Consider the following 13,704-nt stretch of genomic DNA (forward strand, 5'->3'; position numbering starts at 1 on the left):
TAATTTCTAATCGAATGTGCCCTTTTTCGAAGTTTCTATGACAAATCCTTCGATACGAAGTGCCCTGGTCTATTAAAAAGAAAAAAAAAAAGAAAAAAAAAACCTGAAATATTTGTTGATGAATTTAGAACTATTTTAGTAAAGTATATTATTTACTTTTGATATTACATTTGTCAATATATATATATATATATATATATATATATATATATATATATATATATATATATATATATATATATATATATATATATATATATATATATATATATATATATATATATATATATATATATATATATTAATATATATGTAAAGAAACTACACAATAAGGGCCAACGAAAGATAAAGACCTGTCTTATTAAAATAAAGGAGCAACCTTCAGTTCAGAAAATAAAAAGCAAACCCATAACCAAATGATGGTAGAAAATTTTCTGAGAGCATCGTTTCAAAAAAGTTTAAAGAAAAATTAATATCTAAAAATTATGATGAGAATAACAGCCAAAAGTGCAATAACTAAAATATACTAAATTATTGAAGAAGAAAACTATAATGCTTCAGAACTAAGCTAGAAGTAGGATTAAGAAAAAAATAACACATGGGTGTTGATTGATTTAATTATTATAGAATAATTGTGGATGCTGTTGTAAATCATATGACTGGTCTCGGTAGACTTGGAACTGGTCACGGAGGGTCTACATACGATGGTGATGCTCATGATTTTCCAGGTGTACCATTTAGTCGAGAACATTTCACTCCAAGAGACATGTGTCCCTCTGGTGATGGTATGTAAGAATGCCCTTCTAATATATTGTAAAATATGTGTAATTAGATTTCTAAAATTATTTCGAGCACTGTTATTCCTTAACGCCGTGCTCTTTCCGCTTAAGTTTGATCAACGCCTCACTGAAAGAATCTTAGAGTGCAACAAACTTAGCCAGTTAGAAGTTGCAAATGTTTTATTTATTAATTTCTTCTTAAAAAGGTTTGGGCAGAAAATTGTTTTATTTATTCATTTTTAACTTACAAGTAGTAAAAACAGAAAACATAGCACAACCCACCGTGGAAAAACAAAAGGGAAAAGAAGAAAAGCAAAGGAAGATAGATACAATATAAGAACAAATCAATAGGAACAAAACAGACTAAGGATTATTAAAGCAGAAACACCTATACGCAGACTCAGTAAAACTAAGCGTAAAGATCGTTTTTTTTATTAAAGTATACAAGTCATGCATAATATAAATTCTTACAAATATTTCCTTGTAAGAAATCTCTAGCCCCTCCCATAACGGACCCTACATGCTACACCATTTTTGGGTAAACTGAAACCAGTACATTGCAAGTCACACGTGGCCTCCTTTAAATGTGGAGGCTATTTAAGCAGATATTCTATAAATATAAACCAATTGGAAATCTAAAATTATCGTTCAATAGCATTTAGTCGCTCTGGGCCAAAAAGGTTATTTTACGTTACGAAATCGTAGAAATTACAAATTTTACAGCAGCACGGTGTTTTAATGCTTAATATTTTTTTTAATATTTAAAAAGGTCACTTTCATAGTCAACTTGCTTTTGAGTGATAACTTGTCCAATATCCTGTGACCACTGGCTAAATACGACCATCCTTGAACAAAAAGATGTATTGAATGAATGAATGACTGTATTTAAAGCCATTTTTCAGGCCGTATACATATATATAACAACAAACAAACTAAATTATGTAACAATCGACTTTCGAATAACAAGACCCTTCCGGACAAAATTTGCCACTGCTACTATATTTATTTTCAACGTCGACTTCAAAGTTCCAAGAAGGGGCTCACGACCATCCACCCAAGAAAGCTCCCTCTTAACTCATTTAGCCCCTGACACCTGAAAAGAAAATGGCTTAGCCCATCAGGATTACCGCAAATTGGACAAGTATACCACATTTCCGGGTGACACCTATTTTTCCAAATACTCTGAAGAGGGAGACAGTTTGCTCGCACCTGCATCCAAGACCTCAGGGATTCTTTTGGAATACCTAATTTAAAATATAATTCTTCACCATAATTTTCTTTCACCTTATAGTAAGAACTTAAGCTTTCCGACTGAATAAGGTCGTTCCACCATTTCTGAATTTCTTGGTCTTCCAACCTTGTTTGGATCTCTGACAGAAAGGCTTTTTGATGTGAGATTGGGCCCTCTCCTCCATTCCATGCATACGATAGACATGTGCTGTCCAGTAGTTTTTTGACATGGAAGGGCCATGACGATTTTTGTCCCAGGGTAAGTAAATCATCATACGCTGCTCTGATGAGTCTTGAGGAGGGACATTGCAGTATTTTCAGCCAAAACTTAATTAATTGGATCTGTCTATGTTTTCTCATGGAGAAAAGTCCCAAATCTCCCTTGATGAAAAGTGTGTGAGTTGTAGCGTACAGACCTAGCATTCGTTTATAATATTGTGGCTGTAGAGTTTCTAATGAATTTGCCACTTCTAGACCCCATACTTCCCCTCCATAGTGGAGGATTGGCCTTATTTTTGAGTTGAACACGTTTTTGTGCATCTTTAAGTCACCTATTCCCGTCAAATTACTGTTCCTGAACAGCGTTGCCATTGCTGCTTTTCCTCGATTTGCCATCTTCGAAATATGATTGCTCCATCTTCCGTGCGATGTTTGATGGAATCCTAAATATATTGCCTGAGACAAAACCTTCATAGCTTCACCATTCAAATTAAAACTTTCTTCATCTTTATTTCCTGTTGATTGTCTACGGCAAAAAATCATCACCTTTGTCTTTTTTGTGTTAATTTCCAGTTTCTTTTCCTCTAAATATTCAGCTGTTAAATCTAACACAGTTTGTAGCTCCGAATTGGATCTGGCGAACAAAGCAATATCATCGGCAAATAATAGTAATGATAATACTTTATTTCCAAGGTGTACAACTGGCGCCCACCTTTTTTCAAGGTATTCGGCAAGATCATTTATAAAAATAGCAAAAAGTTTCGGTGATAGTGTACTACCCTGTTTTGCTCCTTTTACGTTAAAAAAAAAACTCTAGATATACCGCATCCTGATATCTTTACCACATTTCTGGTCAAACAATACATCGAGAGAAGAACCCTTAAAAAGGGTGACGGAATTCTTGTTCCTAAAAGCGTTCTAAACAGAATTATACGGTCAACATTGTCAAATGCTCTACTTAAATCAAGAAAAGCCACGTACAACTTTCCGTTTCCCTTGCAATTACTAATCAATGCATTTAGAACAAACATTCGATCAGATGGTGAGTATCCTTTACGAAAACCGGCTTGCTCTTCTCTCAGAATTTGCCTCTCATCCAGCCATAATTCCAGCCTTTTGTTTAAGATTTTGTCCAAAATTTTTCCAAGACAGTTTCCTAAGCTGATTGGTCGGTAATTCTCGCACAAACTTGAATCACCTTTCTTAAATAGGATGATAACTACAGATATATTCCAAGGATCAGGCCACTTTTTTTGTTTCATAACCAAGTTATACAACCCCAGAAGCAGAGGTAATAAAACTACTTGTAGTACATTCAAAGCCTTTGCTGGAATTCCATCTGGTCCTGTCGCAGACCCACCTCTAGTTTGTTTTATGGCATCTTCTACTTCTTCCCGCTGGATTTGGCGGCAAAGGTGATAATTTTCTTCCAGTAGGGGGTATTCAGTGTGGTCACAAGAGGGGGTTCCGACTTCTTCTGCCAGTTTTTCGAAATCGGGTGGGGGCTGTTGTGTGCCAGATGCTCTACCTGCTTCTAGTTTCTCAAAGAAGGGGGGCCACTCGTCTTCCTGCGGAATACATTTGGGAGCAGTCATTTTTTTTTGATGAAACTCTTTTCCAGAATTCCCGGAAATCATTTGTGTTATAGAAATGCACAAGTTCATTGTGTTCCCGCCGTCGAAACTCTAGTTTCTTCATTTTTATCATTAGTTTTTCTTTTCTTTTACTTCTATACTGTCGGAGCAATTCCAGTTTCTCAGTTTCCTTTTTGGATTTTTTAACATATTCTAGCATGTGATTTAATTCTTCTTTTTTCCGTTCACATTCATTGTCGAAGAACGTGCTTTTTTGTTTCCCCTTTTTTTCATTTTTTCAAGTAAAGGACTCCGTATCAGCTCGGCAAATTTTGAAGAAACTTCATTTACATTTCCCGTATTTTCCTCAATCTCACATGCTAGGGCATTCAACTGTTGAACCATCGACTCCGAGCAAAAATAATCTTTTATTCGGGTTACATCTTTCTCCGCCCACTCACATTGTATTCTTGATTTTACCAAGCCAGTGCTACTCATTCCTGTCCCAAATGTCTGATACTTTAGTTTTTCTTTTTTCCGCTGATTTTTACTAATATTTGTCGACTGAAAATAAAAAATTAATGGAAAATCGTCAGAACCAGCAAAATGCACTACCTCAAGGTTTAGGGAAATAGGTGCGAGCCTACTGTCCACCAAAACATAATCAATGACACTAAAATTCGTTCCGGAAGTGCAAGTACACTCACCGCGTCCCGCATCATTTCCAAACCTTCCATTTCCAATGACTAGACCAAATTCTCTGCAAATGCCCAACAGCTTCTTTCCCCATTGGTTAACTTTTATTTTCACATCTTGGCTCCTCCTTGGAATTTTGTAGCTCTCTGGAATCCTCAGTGACGTCAAATTCTTTCCTGAAAGAGAAACAAGGGGAATTTCTGGTTCTTCTGACGTATAAGCATTAAAGTCACCCATCAAAACAAAAAACTCTTCACTATATTTTCTCTGTAAATATTCCAACTCATTTTCAATCAAAGTTCACGTATCTTCTTTCATATAACTACTATTCTGTGGAGCAACATATATGCAACCCAGGACAATCTTTGATCCATCATGACACTTAAGGTTTAACCAAATAATGTTCTCAGATTTACTTTTTATTCTATGACAAACTTCGAAACTCTGCTTTTTCACAAAAACCGCGACTCCGCCGTAAAAACGTGCATTACAGGAAATTTGCCGGTCAGCACGGAAAACTGTGTAATCTTTAACCGACAGATCCTCCAAAGGCGGGGTCCATGTCTCAATTAAACATGTTACATCACACTTCAGAAAAGACTCATTTAGACACTGTTGTTTTTTACTCATTAGGCCTTGGACGTTCCATGTCATAAACTGAATTTGTTGTACACGGCCTACTTCCTATTCCTCGAAATTGAAAGGGCTCCTTCGTCTATTTCTGAGTGAGCGGCGTGGGGGGTTCTCGACCAAGGCCTTGATTTGGTGGATCACGAGTTACGTTCCGACGATCCTGCCTGTGACGATCTTCGGCGCTGATTATCTCTTCTAAACCTCGTTTACTCGTGGCTCCGCTCACTCCGGTTTTTTTACCGTCTGCCTGGCTAATAGCCTGGTCGTGTGTGAGACTACCGCTACGAATATCCGAGTTTACCTCGGACATTTGATCCCCACATTCGCTTTCCATTTCCGCGCTAGATCCAGTGTACTCTTGCACTTGAGATCGCGCTAGTTCTTTTGCTTTATTTCTTCCATTATTTCTAATTTTTCCTGATTCATGTTCAAACGTGAACAATTCACCGTCTACAAATAAACGAGGGCCCCTGAATTTCACCTCACGGTCCTCTTTGATTGCTTTCTGCAAAAGTGGTTTCAGAGCGTTGCGAGCAATTCTCTCGGCCCGTGTATAATCCGGAGCTAGGGAGATACCGCAACTCTGGAAGCGAACTGAGTTTCGCAAAATCAAATCTCGCAAATATTTGGTTGTGAACTTCACTAAAACTGGACGGATTTCTCCTTGTTTTTTAGTGTTCAAGCGGAATGCGTCATTAATGTCCCATCTCCTGATCTCAGTCTGTGGCAAACAGCCGGAAATGACCTCACTGATTTCCTCCGCAAGTGATCCCCTAGGTGGGTTTAGGGGGTTTAAAATTATAAATAATCAGGCTTGACTGTTTTGCTTCTTTTTCTAACCAGTCTCCGCGCCTCTGCGATTCGTCTATCCTTTCTTTTATTTTCTGGATGTCCTCCGTGGTTTTCGATTGCGACGCCTCATTTTTCTTTATTTGGGAGGATATGGTTTGCAGTTCTTCCGCTATCGACGCGAGCTTAGAAAGGCCCCCAAGCTGGTTTTCTATATTTTTCAGACGCTCTAAAATATCCAGATTTGTTTCCTGTTGAACAGACATTTTCGTTATTTAAAATTAATTAAAATTTACTTATCTCAAATAGGGACAGGCCCACGCAAGCAGTGGCAATCACTTTGTGGTCAGTGGCCCGATGGGACGTGGGACCTGCCTGGCTTATTTCCCACCGTACTCCGACATCCAACAAATGATCCGACAATCCAAGCCTTCCTTATTGCGTATATATTTCACTTATTGCGAAACTTCAATAATCACTGACAGTCACTGTATTTCAAACTTAATTTATTCCAAACTTTAATCCTGCTTCAAAATTTTATCGATGCTCAAAGGTCAAATGCCAAACGACAACGTTTGGCATTTGTGACCATTTTTCTTTTTAAAAATGTAAAATTTCTTACTTTATTAGAAAAAGGGCTTAAAACTTCTGTTCAAGGATTATTAGGTATGCTGAAATGATGATATAATTTCCATTAATATTGCCCCCTGTTTTGGTCCCCCTATATCTGAAACGACGCAAGTTTTCTCTAGTAACTTTTGCAGGGTAATTTTAATCTTCCTAAATTTTAAATTTTTGGATGTTTATTTTGGAAGCTTTTGAGTATTCATATACAAATTTAAATCCACACGTATTATTAAACAAAGACTGGTGATAAGGATAATCAAACATCAATATTGTGAAATTGCGTCGTAGCTTGAAGTTTCCATTAGATATATTAGTTGTTGAAAATATACATAAAAAGTACTTATATCTCTTAAATTATTTTGTTGAACTTCAGTCGAGTTTCTTCAAAAAAGAAAGAAAAAAGAGAAGGGCGTCCAGTCCAGACTAAACGAATCGACTATTCTATTTTTAGTACGACTGGATTCCGGCCATGCTCCTGTTTCTCTCGTCCCTTGATTCAAAATATAAGGAATGTCAATGCATTAATTTTCATTCATCGCTATCATTTCAATCTTTAACTACCTTTCCTTCCTTGCTTATTGCAAACGTAAGTCACAATTGGCTTCCTATTAGAATATGCCTTTTAGAGATATTTGAATATTGAAAATATATATTTATGTTTTTTTACTGCAAAGCCCCATTATTGAAATTAATATTTAATCCATAGGTAATGTCAGCAACTGTTGAACTATCCCTAAAAATTGCCCTCCCTAGTGCATGCGACGATCTCCGTCCGATCTTACTTACACCTTGTTTGGCGAAAGTAACGCAGGCTTTCAAACTCAAGCTTCTTCTGAAACAAATTCATGGGTGTATTGATAAATTCTAGTACGGTGGGCTCCCCAAGTGTACAACTACAGTCTACCTAGTACGAATGTTTGACTGCGTCCTCCAATGGCTCGAAATAGGTATCTGTTTAGTCGACATTGGCGCAGTGGATTTCAGAAAGGCCTTTTACCTAATCCGCCACCTGACTGCAGGCATGAGTCTCCAGGAAATGGTTGCCAAACGACGCACCCTTGGCCTTGTATTGGACTTCTTAACTAACTGAAAACGAAAAGTTTTTGCACTCCACGAAAACGATTCGGATTCATCATGGTCAGATATTTCTTGTGGGACCCCAAAAGGCACGAAATTAGCAGGAATAATTTTCCTGGCTTTGATTAATTTCCTGCTTAGTTAGCACGACAACAAGTTTGTAGATGATCTGTCCATAGTGCTCGCTTACCTAGTCAAAAACACTATTATAACAAAGCAGTTTTCAGACCAGTTATTTGATCAGCTAAAGACCGAATGCTCAAGTCATGACCTTACCATCAACTTAGCCAAGTCGAAGATAATTCGTTTCAATCGTCTGAAGCGGAATATAGATATACCTCTAGTCTCTTTCCCGATTGGGAACGTAATGAAAATCATAGGAGTAACTTTCAATAGTGACTATGGTTTCAGGGCTCATATTAATTCAACCGTCCACAAGGCTAATGCAAGCCTTCAGACACTTACCAAAATGAGACGTTTAGGATGTGATACTGAAAGTTTTCTCCCTGCCTACATGTGTTATGTTCGCCCGTTGCTCGAGTACGCGTACCCAGTGTGGGATCCATCTGCTATCCACACGGCGTACCTATTACGCGACATAGAGTCCTTCCAGAAAGGAGCAACAAGGACTATACTCCGAAACTGCGACATACTCTATGATCAAGCTGTCGTGAAACTGAATTAATCTCCACTTAAAGTCCGGCTTGAAGGCCTGGTTCTGCAATTTGGAAAATCCGTCATAGCTAATGCGAGTCACCGATCAGTACTATCCGAGCCAGCCCCTCCGAATAGTCAAAATCGCTTACAAAATAAACTTTTACCCCCTAAATTACGAACTAATCGTTACGCCAACTCATTTGCGCCTTTTTTCACATCGATTTTCAATGCTGATCCGTAGTACGTGATTTTTGTTTAAATGTAAGAATTTGGAAAAAAACTAATGCTACCATAGTTTTAAAATATACCAATCTCTCTCTCTCTCTCTCTCTCTCTCTCTCTCTCTCTCTCTCTCTCTCTCTCTCTCTCTCTCTCTCTCTCTCTCTCTCTCTCTCTCTCTCTCTCTCTCTCTCTCTCTCTCTCTCTCTCTATCTGAACAACCATTGTTGTCAACAACCATTATTGAAATTAGTGTTTAATCCTTAGGAAATGTCAACAACTATTGAACAACCATTATTGTCAACAATCATTATTGAAATTAATATTTAATCGATAGGAAATGTCAACAATACTGAACAACCATTATTGTCGAAAACCATTATTGAAATTATTATTTAATCCATAGAAAATGTCAACAAGTATTGAGCAACCATTATTGTCAACAACCATTATTGAATTTATTATTTGATCCATAGGAAATGTCAACAACTATGGCGACCCAAATAACGTCAGGAACTGCTATCTTGTCGGTCTTACTGATCTTTATGGATCACTTCCTTACGTCAGGCAAAAGATCACTGACTATTTTAATCATATGGTTGAAATTGGAGTAGCAGGAGTCCGTATTGATGCTGCTAAGCACATGTGGCCTGAGGTAAATCCAATTTTTTATTTTAACATGAACGAGTACAAAAATATGTTCTGGGTGAGGGGAGATAAGGGAGCAAAAATTTTATTCTTAAATTATTGTATTAATAGAGCATCGCAAAATTTTCCTTGGGGATATTATTTCCAGTTTTTACAAAATACTCATACACACTTACATTCTGGTCGGAGCAACCACACAAGGTTCAAGCTAGAAGGGCTCATCACCATTATTCCCTTAAAATATCTTGAGATCATGAGCCCATGGAAGGTTTGAACGCATTGAGAGGACACACCTCAGTAAATACTCTCCCGCTTTACCTCTGCCTCTTCCGCCTCACCACCATTGGTGTTTCTCATGTTCCACCCTCAGAAGCCAATAGCAGTAGAGAAACTTCTAATCGTCTGGGGTGGTTCTTCATTGCAGTAGCATGAGATCATGCAAAAATACGCATTGTTTGGTTACTGATAGCGCAACTTTCAAATTCTTTCATTCGTTCTTACTTTTATTAAATAAATTAACGATTCAGCGTTTAATACTATGAAGTAAGTCTTTTAAATAATAATTGGCATACTTTCGCAGTATACTTATTGAATTCATTAATCAACCAGTTGACCAAATTAACGGCTTAATCTGGATCTAAGGAGGGAAAAAATGTAGAGGACCCATAAAAACCTGTACATTTCATTAGTAGTTTCGTTGTTATGATATTTGTTTTTAATAAAATATGCTTGACTTCAAACATACTTTGCAACATAAAAGCAAAAAGAGAAAACTTCCGATTTCACCTACTATTAATTGAACCTGAAAAAAAATAACTAAAAAATTATGAATATTTGTTTATTTTTGAAAAATTCTGAAGCAAAGTAACACCCATGACCATGTTACATCTGAAGTAACACCCATGACCATGTTACATCTGAAGTAACACCCATGACCAAAGTTGTGTCTTGTTCGGTGCTTTTAAAAAGTAGTAAAGTAGGCTATCGAAGCAGCTGATACTCTTTTAGTCTGAAGCATGTCCCTCTCATTTTATGAGTAGTAGAGGCTATAACATGGGAAAAAAGGCTAATTACCCTTCGTCACCTCCCTGGGTCTAGCTAAAATACTATTATACATTTATTTGTAGCACAAAATTATTTTTTTTGGCTATTTTGCTTTTTGCTAAGAAATATATTTTTGAATTAAAAAAAGGGAATAGTTGTGGGAAAAGTCAAAGTCATGGCCAATTGTTGAAAAAGCCAAGACAGATGTTTTCAACTAAATATAATAAACCTATTTTCATTTCAGGATATAAATGTTATGCTCTCTGGGGTAAATCCATTACCAACTGATCAAAATTTCCCACCTGGTTCCAAATTTTGGGTGTTTACAGAAGTTATTGATAGGAACGATGGAGCTATTAAAGTAGACGAGTACTACGATATGGGTAAGTGAATCCTTCGACAAGGGGAGCTCTATATTAGGGCCTCTTACTAACTATACATTCGCTGTGTTATTAGGTTCCAAAGTTTTCAAATTCTCTCAACTATTTTAGTGGTAAAATTACACCACAAAAAAATTTACTATGTCTATATCGATGGGGCATTAGGTGTGCCGGTGGGTGTCACTTCTGATTGCTCGGTTGGACGAAAGCTTTTCTGAAAGTGTTGTCATCGTTCGGCGATAGAAAGGATGAAATAGAGCCAAATACAGCAGAGGTCATGATATATTCCTTATTATATTATGAATATATGGAATATATTATATTACTATATTATATTATGAATATATATAATGGAATATATCCATTCATAGGATATATTCCTATGAATATTAATGATATATTCCATTATATATTCCTTATCAAACAGTTCGTGGTAACGAACTGTAGTAAGGAGCGACCCGGCTCAATAGTAACCAAAACTCTAAAAAATCGAATTTTGATACCAATAGCTACATCAAAAGAATCGCATTTTAATGCTGGTTTTAAATATATAAGTTTCATCAAGTTTAGTCTTACCCATCAAAAGTTACGAGCCTGAGAAAATTTGTGTTATTTTAGAAAATAGGGGGAAACGCCCCCTAAAAGTCATAGAATTTTAACGAAAATCACACCACCAGATTCAGCGTATCAGAGAACCCTGCTGTAGAAGTTTCGAGCTCCTATCTACAAAAATGTGGAATTTTGCATTTTTTGCCAGAAGGCAGATCACGGATGCGTGTTTATTTGTTTTTTTGTTTTTTTGTTTTTTTTGTTTTTTTCCCCAGAGGTGATCGTATCGACCCAGTTGTCCTAGAATGTTGCAAGAGGGCTCATTCTAACGGAAATGAAAAGTTCTAGTGCCCTTTTTAAGTGACCAAAAAAATTGGAGGGCACCTAGGCCCCCTCCCACGCTAATTATTTTCCCAAAGTCAACGGATCAAAATTCTGAGATAGCCATTTTATTGAGCGTAGTCGAAAAACCTTATAACTATGTCTTTGGGGACGACTTACTCCCCCACAGTCCCCGTGGGAGGGGCAACAAGTTACAAACTTTGACCTTTGCTTACATATAGTAATGGTTATTGGGAAGTATACAGGCGTTTTCAGGAGGATTTTTTTGGTTTGGGGGAGGGGTTGAGGAGAGGGGGATATGCTGGGGGAACTTTCCTTCGAGAATTTGTAATGGGAGAAGAAAATTTCCATGAAGGGAGAGCAGGATTTACTAGCATTATTTAAAAAAAAAACAATTAAAAAATAAAAGTGAAAAAGCTTTTTCAGCTGGAAGTAAGGAACAGCAATAAAACTTAAAACAAACAGAAATTATTACCCATATGAGGGGCTCACCTCCTTCTAATACCTCGCTCTTTACGCTAAAGTATTTTCGGTAATTTCAACTACTTATTCTACGGCTTTTGTGATTCAGGGGGTCATATTAATGAATTGGGATAAAATTTAAGCTTTAGTGTAAAGAGCGAGGTACTGACGATGGGGCGAATCCCCTCATATATGTAATAAAAACATGAGAATACAAAAGTTCTTTACGTAAGCTAATTTATAAGTTACGTAAATCTTTTACCAATAAAAAGATTCGTAAGAAATTAAAAGTTCTAGTTGCCTTTTTAATTAACCAAAAAATCGGGGGGCAACTAGGCTTCGTCCCCAGCTCTTTTTTTCTCAAAATCATTCGATCAAAATTATGAGAAAGCCATTGAGCCAAAAAAAAATATGCAAATTTCGTTTTGATTATTCCTCTGCGGAGAGCCAAAATCAAAACATGCATTGATTCAAAAACGTTCAGAAATTAAATAAAAAAAACAAGTTTTTTCAACTGAAAGTAAGGAGTGACATCAAAACTTAAAACGCACAGAAATTACTTCGTATATGAAAGAGGCTGCTTCCTCATCAACGTCCCGCTCTTTACGCTAAAGTTTTTTACTGTTTTAGAAAGAAGAATTGAGAGAAAGAGTCAAACTTTAGCGTAAAGAGCGGGGCGTTGATGAGGAAGCAGTCTCTTTCATATACGAAGTAATTTCTGTGCGTTTTAAGTTTTGATGTCACTCCTTACTTTCAGTTGAAAAAACTTGTTTTTTTTATTTAATTATATAAGGAACCGGAATTGTCCAACTTGACGGAACATCAGAAATATCAAGAGAGCTGAATAGCAAAGAAACAGACATAGTCAGGTGCATCCCATTACTTGATCAGTTGATGATGACCACGTCGCTTTTGGACATTTTCCTGTAAAAATAGTATTTTTATAAAGGTTTATTGGTAAACTTGGTAAGTCTGCTCTGAATTTGCATTTACACACTCTATATTTAAAATCCTAGCAATCCATGTTATCATGTTACCCCTAGTTTCTGATTTTCGATTTTGCTTTCTAATTCAGATAATGTTTACTATTTTAAAGATTGTTCGATTGCATAATATTTTCAAAATTTGCTTATAAATATAATATCATAAAATAAATTTTACACTAATTAAATCTTAGAATATAATATTCTATAAATGTAAAAGAATATTAAACCTTTTCTTAAACTTTAGTTACACTTTTGGTAGGATAATTTTTCAGAAATGGCTCAAAATTTATTTTGATATCCTTTGCATGATATTTTGGCGTAGAAACTTCTGTTCTTTTCACATTGTAATTTGTCAATTATTCATAAACGATTTTAAAATATTTCAGCAGCAAGAGGGGATATTGAGTTAGAAATATAAAATAAGACTGGTTCAAATTGCTCCCTCCAGCACAATTAGGAGAAGTATGGAGTTGAATATGCTCTTGCTATTCGAAGGGTAGTACACTTTTTCGTTTTTAGAAGGTAAATGCTTTGTGAAGAAATTCATTTTAAAGAACCATAATAATCCTGCATCCAATGTAATTTTAGGAAATTATCCTTTTAAGGTCTTGTCACTGAATTCCGCTACTGCTCAAAAATTGCTTGGGGAGCAAGAGATTTTGGCCAATTAGGAGGGCTTGTTGACTATGGATGGGGAATGGCAAGACAAGACAAGGCTATGGTTTTCACTGACAACCATGACAACCAAAGAGGACATGGCGGTAAGTTTGTACTTTAACCATAAATAGGAGAT

The 13,704-nt window shown here is 36.4% G+C and overlaps 1 protein-coding gene across 1 annotated transcript in view; it reads left to right on the forward strand.

Moving 5' to 3' along the window:
• LOC136025196 (alpha-amylase 1-like) overlaps window positions 1-13,704 on the forward strand; it is a 66,927-nt gene that overhangs the window by 12,294 nt on the left and 40,929 nt on the right. The window contains exons 3-6 of the mRNA XM_065700996.1: window positions 628-785; window positions 8,977-9,155; window positions 10,437-10,575; window positions 13,517-13,672. Coding sequence (XP_065557068.1) covers window positions 628-785; window positions 8,977-9,155; window positions 10,437-10,575; window positions 13,517-13,672 — 632 coding nt within the window. The remainder of the gene's footprint in view (window positions 1-627; window positions 786-8,976; window positions 9,156-10,436; window positions 10,576-13,516; window positions 13,673-13,704) is intronic.

This window comes from Artemia franciscana, chromosome 3 (genome assembly GCF_032884065.1).
Source record: "Artemia franciscana chromosome 3, ASM3288406v1, whole genome shotgun sequence".
In the NCBI taxonomy this organism is placed as follows: domain Eukaryota; kingdom Metazoa; phylum Arthropoda; class Branchiopoda; order Anostraca; family Artemiidae; genus Artemia; species Artemia franciscana.